This window comes from Mesitornis unicolor, unplaced genomic scaffold (assembly GCF_000695765.1).
Source record: "Mesitornis unicolor isolate BGI_N332 unplaced genomic scaffold, ASM69576v1 scaffold9171, whole genome shotgun sequence".
In the NCBI taxonomy this organism is placed as follows: domain Eukaryota; kingdom Metazoa; phylum Chordata; class Aves; order Mesitornithiformes; family Mesitornithidae; genus Mesitornis; species Mesitornis unicolor.
In genome coordinates, this window is record NW_010161656.1 from 1 (window position 1) to 10,311 (window position 10,311).

The following is a 10,311-nucleotide window of genomic DNA, read 5'->3' on the forward strand; positions in this document are numbered from 1 at the left end:
TGAACCCACAACACCTCTTGGGGGCCAGGCACAGATGGTTTTCCAGAGCAGGCCACCAGAGACATCTCCAGATGAGGACAGGATCAACTGCTCCTATTGGTAGGGATACATGTCACCAGGTGTGGAGGGGTGTGCATCTCCACCCTGTATGGACATGACCCATTTCTCCTTGTTAGGTTGAATCCTGGCATAGCCACGTCAGAGGACTTTCTCATGGCAACGCTGCAGGTGCCAATGGGGCACACACTTAGTCCAGAGGAGGCAAAGCTGCTCATGAACCAGACAGTACAGCAGGTCCAGGATACTCTGAGCATCTCAGATGATGTTGCTCAGCACCTTCTCATGCACTGCAGATGGAATGTGGATTTCCTGATCCAGTGCTATGTGGAGAACCGTGAAACCCTGCTCATCTCCTCGGGGCTAAAAGTGCAGAATGCCCAGCCTCCCCCAAGCCCAGGAACCCACTGCCCGGTCTGTGTGAACCAGCTGTGTCTCACTGACAGGCCTCCAACCCTCTGCTGCATGCACTACTGCTGCAAGGTGAAGGTCCTGGGGTCTGTCTCCTGTAACTTGGTAGGGAATTGCTGCTGCCTGGTTGGTGGCAGTTGGGTAGCTTTGTCTGAAGCTGCTGGGAGGTGATTTTCACAGAGCTCATACATTCTCAGCTCCCTTGTTTGTTGTGATCCTTCAGCTCCTGATAGGTCTGTTCAGACTTTTGTAATTTGAGTACTTATCCACAGTTTTTGTGGTGCTTTTGCACCCTCTGCTGGGTGGGGTGGGCTTCCACGATCAGATGACCCGGGTGGTGGAGCTCCTGTTAAGCTCTAATCTCTCCTCTTCTGCCTTCACAGCCATGTTGGAGTGAGTATCTGACAACTCGCATTGAACAGAACCTGATTGTCAACTGCACCTGTCCCATATCTGACTGCTGTGCACAGCCAACTGCAGCCTTCATTTGTTCCATCGTTTCCTCCAAGGAGATTAAAGCCAAGGTGAAGTAGGAGAGGTGGTTACTGGGTGTCCAAACTATTTCATTTTGGCCAGCACTAGCCAATTATCCTGCTGCTGCTTTTCTCTTTCCTGTTACTAAGACTGGCAGTGTGATAATTGAGGCAGACCAGATTTCTGGCCAGTCGTATCTGTTGTCCCTGACCGTGGTCAATACCAGCTATCCAGGGAAGCATAACATCAGGAGAAGAGCGTAGTGGTATTTCTTCTAACTGTGTTTCCAGCAAACAACATTTCAGGTGCATCCTTATCTGAAGACCAGGTGAGAGCTGTGGTAGCAGCTCATGACAAGTATCCTGTGCTGATGTGCTGAAAGCAATTGTAAAATCTAAGGCAAATAATCTACAGACATCTCTAAACCAAGCTCCCTGAACTCTGCTCACCTTAGCCCTCAGTCAGCAGGGGGCAGCAGGAGCTGCTTTTTCTGAGACAGAAGCTACTTTTTCTCCCGATTTCAGTTTTTAGTTATTACTGAGAGCTGATTGTGCTCCCCAACTAATGGCAGACTTGTGGCTGTCCCATGACAGACTCTTTTTGTCAACTGTGGGACAAAACTGGTGTCTCCTCTGTTTTTCATTGCTCTGTTGTTTGACAGGTCTTTACCAGCAATTGCTTCTCTAAAACTGTGCTCCTCCTCTTTGAGTTTGTTACTGTCATTATGATCCTGTGTGATCAGTCATAAGGAGAAATAAACAGTAGTCGTAAAGACTGCTCTATAATTTTTCTTTTTGCTTGTAAACTGCCAACCAAATTGGGCAAGGCTACAGAAAAGCATTTCCTTCAATGTATCTTTTGTATCTTGTTTTCTGTAAGAAATGCTGGGAGAATTAGTGCATTGAATTGTCTGGGCAGTTAGTTCTTACTGGCTTTGCAAATCATAGAATTGTTTGGGTTGGAAGGGACCTTAAAGATTATCCAGTCCAATGCCCTGCTGTGGGCAGAGACACCTCCCACTACACCAGGTTGCTCAAAGCCCCATCCAACCTGGCCTTGAACACTTCCAGGGAGGAAGCATCCTGTAGTATCACCTGTCTGAGGGCAGGATTTAATATCCTGTTGCTATGGCTAATTTATTAAAAATGTTATTGCAGGTCAACAGAAATTGCAGCCAATTTTAACAAGTTGCTCCAGTTCTCTCCCTGTAGTGTTATCCGTTTCTGCTTTTGCTCAGTAAGCGGTGTGGCTGGAGCATTAATGCCTCATTCAGAATCATACATACAGTCCTAGAATAATTTAGGTTGCAGTAATCTATGGAGATCTCTGGTCCAACCCTGTGCTCAAATGGCCAGATTATTGTGTGAAGATCTAATGCTGAAGTTAAAATGTACTGCTTCAGGTTCAGTCTTCTCTGCATCTTGCATTTAGGTAGCTCTAGGTAGTGGTAAGATCCCCTTCTGCTGCCGTCTCCCCACGCTGAACAAATCCAGCTCTCTCAGCATCCCCTCAAACATTCTGTGCTCCAGCCCCTGACTCTTGTTGGCCTACAGACAATGTTCTCTCTAGTCTGTTAATGTATTTCTTGTACTTGGGAGTCCAGATTTTTCCCAGTATCCAGTTGTGTCACCACTGCCAAATAGGTGTGAGAAATCCCTTCACTTGCCTGCTGGCTGCACTCTTGCTAATATAAAAATAATTGAGTTTAAACTTTAATGCTTGTATTTCTGCAAAACATAAACCCTGTCATATTTTTGAAAGAAATATGTTTTCTTTCAACTTTGTTTCCCTCAAGTTCCTTCAAAGTCTGTTCTTAAGAAGTGGTCTTTCATTCTGCCTCCAGGGATCCTTTGCTGGGATTTATGCCATGAGCTCCACTCCTGGATTAACTCCAGCATGTGTAAATATTCCCCCTATATATAAGGTATTCCTTATTGGTGACCAGTTTGCCTTGTCCTCTGCAGTAATGTCTAGAGGCTGTGGGCAGAGCATCCATGTATTAAAAAAAAAAACCTGATTAAGTAGAAGCTGGATGAATGGGCAGTGAGGTAGCCTGCTGACCTCAAAGAGTTACAATCAATGGCAGAAAGCTCAGCTGGAGGTATAACCCAGAGATTGGTGTATCACTAGTGGTATAACCCAAAGGTTGATACTCAGGTCAACATTGTTTAACATCTTCATTGATAACCTGGTTGTTGAGAGCACCTTCAGCAAATTTACAGCTGATAAACAGCTGGGAGGACTGGTTGACACTCCAGATGGTTGTGCTGCCATTCAGAGCGACCTCAACAGAGTGGAAAACTTAGCAAACAAGAATATCATTAAGTTCAACAAAGGGAAGTGCCAAGTCCTGCTCCTCAGGTAGAATAACCCAATGCAGCAGTATGTGCCAGGGACCAGCTATCTGGGAAGCAGCCCTGCAGAATAGAAAATAGGACTGTGGTGGACAACAAGCTGAACATCAACCAGCAGTGTGCCCTTGTGGTTGAATTAGGAAGAGTACTGACAGCAGGCTGAGGAAGGTGGCCCTTTCCCTCTACCCAGTGTTGGGGAGAATCCAGAAAAAGGCCACAGAGATGATTCAGGTTTTGAAACACCTCTGGAAGAAGCTGGGAGCTGGGTTTGTTTAGTCTGGAGAAGAGGAGGCTCAGGGGTGGATCTTACCAACATGTGTAAATACACACACGGGATTAAGGAGCCCATTAATTATGGTGCTATCCAGTGAAAAGATATGAAGCAGTGGGCACCAATTTAAGGAAGAGGAATTAGATTTAAATGTAAAACTTTTTTTTTAACAGTAGGGGTAATGGAACATTGGAAAAGGTTGGGCAGAGAGGCTTGTAGTCTCTATGCTTGGATGTGCTCAAAACCCAATTGGACGACACAGTCCTGAGCAACCCTGTATTGAGCTGGAGGGGTTAGACTAGTGTTTATCTCCAGAAGTGCCTTCTAACCTCAGTTGTTCTGTGATTATATGAAACAGTCTCCAGATATGATGCAAGGGGTGGGAAATTTACACAAAGAGAATGAAAGAGTAAACTAGCTGAGTGCTGTTTTGTTGTGAGTAGTTGCTCAGTCAGATGTAGAGCTCAGAGGCACCAAACCTCAGTTGTAAGGCCTAACCATGCAGCTGCTCTGCCTTAAATCTCCTCCTTGGCTGCTTCTTACAGTATGAAAAAACCCTCCTTAGAGGCTATGTTGAGTGTTGCTCCAACTTGACGTGGTGCACCAACCCTCAGGGCTGTGATCAGATCCTCCTTAAGGATGGGCTTGGTTATGGGGCAGCTTGTTCCAAGTGCTCCTGGATGTCCTGCTTCAACTGCAACTTCCCAGAGGTGAGGCCGAGCTGAATCACGGACAATGCTGTCTTGGGTTTGGCACACGCCACTCTGCTTTGGTGTGTTTGACTGGCTCTCTCTTCCAGGCCCATTATCCTGCCAGCTGCAGCCACATGTCGCAGTGGGTGGATGACGATGGATACTATGAGGGAATGACAAATGAAGCCCAAAGTAAACATCTGGCTAAGCTCATTTCAAAGCACTGCCCAAACTGCCAGGCTCAGATTGAGAAAAATGAGGGATGCCTGCAGTGAGTATCCATTTTTGTTTGCTGCTGGAGACAGGAGAGGTCAAAAATGTGCAGTTAGGTCCATTGTGCGCCTTTTTTTTTGGCTATTGAGTAACAGTTACAGCAGGTCTGATCTATAGTTTGAGAGGAATGAGTGATTGCTTTTAATGCCTAGGAAAAGCAAAATGTTCACCAGCATTAAGAGTTAAATCCATTGTTAGCTCTGTAGTAGAACCACAACTCATTTTGCAGTACCTTTTTACTGCGCACACTTGTCTGCTCTCAGAATCTGCTGTAGACATACAGAGGTACAAGTTAGAGGAGTGAAGGTATCAGTGCCATTTTTTCTTTCATGCTCACCTATTCCTGTAACTTTAAGCAATTCTCTTTTAACTACCCCTTTGAATTGGCTTGGATCTCTGGCAGCTTTTTACATGATAGGGGAGTTATCTCCAGCTTTGAAGCCAGGGCTTACGAGTCGCCATTTGTTTCTTTCTTGCACTGGCACAACCCTTAGTGCCCAGCTGTGATTTGAACCCACATGCTGTATGTGGCCCTTGGGGCATGCAGTGTCTTTCTGCACTGCGGAGTGCTGCATTACTGAGGGAAGAGGTGATGTGCTTGTGCGACTCTTGCTGTGAACCGTGGAATGCTTAGTTCCTCCTTCAAGTACTTGGTAAGTTGGTACTGTGAGATCACGCTGCCAGTTTACCAAGCTCATTTTTGGAGACACAGTGACTGGTTTTAAGCATCATCTGCTTCTAGCAAAGGCTTTAAAAAATAAATGCGGGGAAATGCATAGTACTGAGTGAACGGGAGTGACTGGGTTGCACACTCCAGGTCTGGGATGTAGGGGAGCACTGGGAGGAGCTGTCTGCAAGTAGCTGTTAGGACTGAGTGGTTCCCATTCTTGTTCTCCTACCACGCAGTATGACGTGTGCGAAGTGTAACCATGGCTTCTGTTGGCGTTGCCTCAAACCCTGGAGGCCAACTCATAAGGATTATTACAACTGCTCTGCTATGGTGAGTGGTTTGCTATATGTCCCAGTGGTTCATGCTTGTGTTCAGATGCACCTGGCCTCTCAGAGAGAGGGTGAGGATCTGCACTTGTGCCATTTGCTCTGGACTTCGTGCACTTGCCAGTAATATCGATGGTATTGTTCAAAGTCTGTATGTGTAGTAGCCATTTCCAGACAACTGTGGTACTTGAGGGAACTTGCTACAGGTTACTTCTACCTTTCCTTTCAGGTGAGTAAAGCAGCTTGGCAGGAGAAGCGTTTTCAGGATTACAATGAGAGATGCACCTTTCATCATCATGCAAGGGTAAGGCCGCCTCCTTCCTTTGCAGATGCCGACTCTATTGCCTTAGCCCTGGTGAGCAGGATAGTTTCTGTTGTGTCTCAATGTATTTCCCCTGAAGCTGTGACGCACTTTAGATACAGATGGTGATGTGTGGTCATTTCACTCTTGCTCTGATAAAACGGGTAGTTCTTGGCCTGCTTTCTTCTAGCGAGTCTGTTGTGGAGGCTGAATGCCTAACTCGTGGTGTTTACGTGCTCGAACAGATGCAGTACTTGGAAGCAATGGCGACTGAAGGCTGAACTCTGTCTAGAGCTGAAATACTGTAAGAGGTTGAAGTGATGGCACAGTAAGGGATGTCATAGTTGGATGCAGTAAACGTTCTGCTGCCTGCATCTTCTGAAATGACACTTCAGGATGCTTAGCAATTATCTGTGTGGAAGGTGCTATCTTTTTATCTTGTGGAGCTTGATGTTGACTTTTTTTTCTCCCGTGGTTATTGCAGGAATTTGCTGTGAATCTCAGGAACAGGGTTTCTTCCATCAGCAAGATGCCAAAACTTAGGACTTTGACCTTTGTTATTGATGCCTGTAAAGTGCTGGAGCAGGCACGGAAGGTACGGTTGGATAATGGACTTGCTGAGGTTTAGGCCCAATTCTATTGGTGTGTTTTATGCCTTTCTTAAAGTGAGGAGACACCAACCTTACCCTACACTAAACAAGGGGAGACAAAATAAGCTTGAGGGGAGGAATAGCATCAAAGTAAGGGCAGAGCTTATGTCTACCTTTCCCTGCTCTCACTCCGAGTTGGGCTTTGTCTGCAGTGTTCCTCACAGTTAGATCTAGGTTTTGGAGCTTAACTCAGTTTGAGACCATGGAATCAGCACAAGGCTCTATAGGGTGTTCATATATTTGGTTTGGTGCATTCCAGTTTGAAATGCCCCAGTGGTGGTATTGTTTTGTCTTTTCACTTTTGCCAGGATGCATGTCACTGTTGCTTGCTGCTGCTGGCTCTTCTGGCCCTTTTCTTTACATGGAAACAGTGGTCTTGTTTCCTGTTGGGTGGTCATTCATTCATAATAGGAGTTTGTAACTTTTGAAATGCCTTTGTCATGGGCTCTTGGTGCTATATAGCACCATGTCTGCCTCTCTTTGGGCTCAGATCTCTCATTGCCACTTGAGTTCAACCTGAGCCGCCCAGCCATGTGTAGATTCTGTGTGCTGGTTGTTTTGACTCTCTGCCTGCTGGTCAGTCACACTTATTATGCATTTATAGTCTACATTCTTGTGATGGTTTGCAGATAGGAACAATCAGTTATTCAGACTTCAGTACAAAATAATTACACCTTCATTTCCAATCCTACGAGTAGCTGTAGGTAGCCTGGCACTGCTGTCACTTGCCACAGAGCAGAAGCACTGCCATGCTTCTCTCGGCCACTGATACGTAATGAAGTCTGTAAGGGTGTGATGCTACTCTCTTCTTGCTCACTCTAAAGCATGATCTGTACTACTCCAGGTGCTGGCCTACTCCTGTGTGTACAGCTACTATAACCAGGACAGTGAGAGCATGGATATTGTGGAACAGCAGACTGAGAGCCTAGAGCTGCATACTAATACTCTGCAGATCCTTTTGGGTAAGTCCCACAGCCTCTCCAGAGTAGCTGGTTCAAAGGGTGGCAGCTCTGTAGTGGGGCAGTAGGGTACACACCAGCACTCAGCTGGTCTCTTTTGTTTCTCCCTGCCCATTTTTGCCTTCTTGGTGTCATTTCTGGGAAATCCACTGAAGCAGTTTGGCTGCCAGTGGAGATTCATGCAGTAAGAAGCAACACGTTCCCTTCTGAAAGAGGAATGTATGTGCAGAGGAGACCTAAGAAGCTGTGACTGGCTTCATAATCAGAGGTCTCTGCTTAAGAGTTTGGGAAGCAGCGTGACTTTGTTGGCCTTGAATTGCAGAGGAAACCCTGCTGCAGTACCAGGACCTGGCCTCTTCTCTTCAGCTCCTGAAAGCAAAGCATTTCAGTGCTGGTTTGGAGTTGGTGCACCAGATCAAGAAACATCTCTTTGCAATGCTTTGGCACTCCACACAGGTGAAGTCCACATGCCCATTAGTGGCTTATCTTGTTCTGGTCTAGTTTGATTGTGAGCAGACCTAGAAAAGGGGGCTTCGATCAGCTGAGGGTATAGAGTCTGTGTTATGTGTATGTAGGGAAGGGGTTTGCAGCACTAAATATACCCTAAATTCCATATCGTCTCTCTTCTGGCTGTTCTTCCATGCTAGCAGGATTTCCATGTTGGGCTCCAGACTTTGGCAGATTCTGGTGAGAGAAAGGTGAAACAATCAAATGTGCCTACTTCAGCCCCTGCCAGTATAGGGTGAGTTTTCTTAGCAGGTGAGCGCAGACAAAAAGGAGGTACCAGAGTTTTCTTCTGTGCTTGCTGACATACCAAAGAGTTAATAACAGATACTAATTACTTGCATCCTGTGTTGTGGTTTGAGATAACAATGTAAGTGACATAGTGGTGGGGAAACCAGCAAAACCTCTGCTTGATATGCAGCTGTGGTCAAGAGGGCAAGAACAGGAACATACATGGGGGGAGATGGAAGGGCCTGACATTTATTTTAAGAAGGGAATGGAGAAGAGGTGACATAGCTCTAAAATAATGTGTTGAGAGGTGAAACATATGGCTTGTTGCTTTGCTGTCCTAGAGTACAGAGCTGGCTGGTGTTAAGGGTGATGGGAAGGTGATGAGTTCAAAACAAAGTCGTGTATGACATGCTGTTTAAACCAAGAAATCCAACTGGCATCTGCTGGTCTATCCCAGTGTGACCAGTCCTCTCTGACAGCTGCTACGTGTTGCAAGAAAGAATGACAACTGAGTCAAGAGACACTGTTTCAGAGCAGGGTTTCTGGTCTCCTTGGAATGGGGCTGAGACACCAGAGCTGGTGGCAGACTGCAGCTTGTTGGTCCAGTCGCAGGAGGCTCTGTGATACAGCCCTGTGCTGCATGCATGGATAAGGCCATTTAGTGACCTTCTAGGTATACCTGCGTGGCTTTGAATGCAGATGATGAGGTGATGGTAGTAGGGAGGATGAGTGTGGTGTGGGGCTGGGTTGTGGTTGCTGCTCACAGCCAGGTGTCTGATGTGACGCTCTCCTTCTCAATAGGCCAACACGTACCATCTTGTGTGACCCTTTCAACACAGATGAAGGTGGCAAAGATGTTGAAGATGAGGAGTATGAACCGCAGTGGCAGGAAGACTATGATGATGATGACGATGATGACGACCTTGATGAAGACAACTTTCTGTTTGATGATGAGTCAGATAACCTAGATTGTGACTCCTACTTTGATGATGACGATGCCTATGACTAGAAGTGGGCTGTTGCCCAGCATGCAAGCCTGGACCTTCACCTCTACTCTGTCTTGACCAGTCTGTATTAGTGTCGTTCCTCAAAGACAGTGAGGAGGAGCTTTCAGGCAGCATGAAGAGACATTTCCTCTGGGGGCTACTTGCTTAGTGACTCCCCTTTAATGTGCAGAAGCATTGCTCTGGACAGATGGGCTGTGTTACTGTAGCCACTTCTCTCAGAAAGACATCTCCTCACCTTTCTCCCTTGTCTCCATTTCTCCCCATAGGTATCTAATTGAGTTAGGAAGTCACAGTCCCGCTGCAAGTGAGGGCTGCTTGCCCACCTGTTAAAGGACTGTTCAGTATCCTTGGGCCTGCTCTCCTCAAGGACTGGGCACAGCTGAGTGTGGCACGTGTCCTAGCACGGCACTGTCTAATCCAGCCAGTGTCTAGAAATACTCTAAAGTGATGTTACACTCAAGTCAAAGCCTCCCATCTGGAGCTGGTGGGATTCCCTGGAGAGCCACAAATGGATGTTGTTCAGTGTATTTCTCTAGTTGAGGGGACAGATTTTTTTGCTGTTTGTTGGAGTTGTTTTCTTTGCTACAAAGCAAGATGGCCTGTTATGAGGGGCACAAGTTTGCAGGAATGTTTTTATGCGTATAAATGTATGCAACACATACATGTATATGATATATGTGTATATACATATGCAGAAGTTGTTCATATAATACTTTATCTTTTTTTTTGCAAAGATAACCCTGAGGAACAAGGGTTGAAAAAGGTTCTGTTTAAAAATGAAACTGTTTTCTTCTGCCACAAGCCTCCTTGCTGTCTTTGGGAAGCATTGGTGTGAAAGGAGAGCAGGACATTCTCAAGTGAGGAGGATGTGACCTGGGTGTGCTCATCCCAGGAGTTATTTGTGAATTTGATGTGGGTTTGGGATCCTTACCCAGGCCACAGTCTGCCCTGCAAAGTGGCTTTTGCTTCCTGGGCAGCTCAGGGAACAGTAAGAGATACGGGGAGGCATGGGAAAGAGGATGGGGGATCAGATCACACAGAGTATTTGGGCTGGTGTTTCTGGGAGCAGGTGGAAGACAGAATGCCTGCATATGATGAAGATGGTAACGTGGTGCTCAGCTGGAGGTAGAT

At 46.3% G+C, this 10,311-nt stretch overlaps 1 protein-coding gene across 1 annotated transcript; it reads left to right on the forward strand.

Moving 5' to 3' along the window:
• Positions 1-176: 176 nt before the first annotated feature.
• Positions 177-9,182, forward strand: LOC104535411 (cullin-9-like; the record flags this gene model as incomplete). The annotated part of the gene is made up of 11 exons (XM_010193397.1): positions 177-540; positions 852-992; positions 4,113-4,277; positions 4,367-4,530; positions 5,439-5,532; positions 5,758-5,832; positions 6,314-6,424; positions 7,324-7,441; positions 7,761-7,894; positions 8,089-8,180; positions 8,975-9,182. Coding segments are annotated over 11 exons (1,666 nt in total), but the record flags the coding sequence as incomplete, so codon positions are not given.
• Between the last annotated feature and the right edge of the window lie 1,129 nt (positions 9,183-10,311).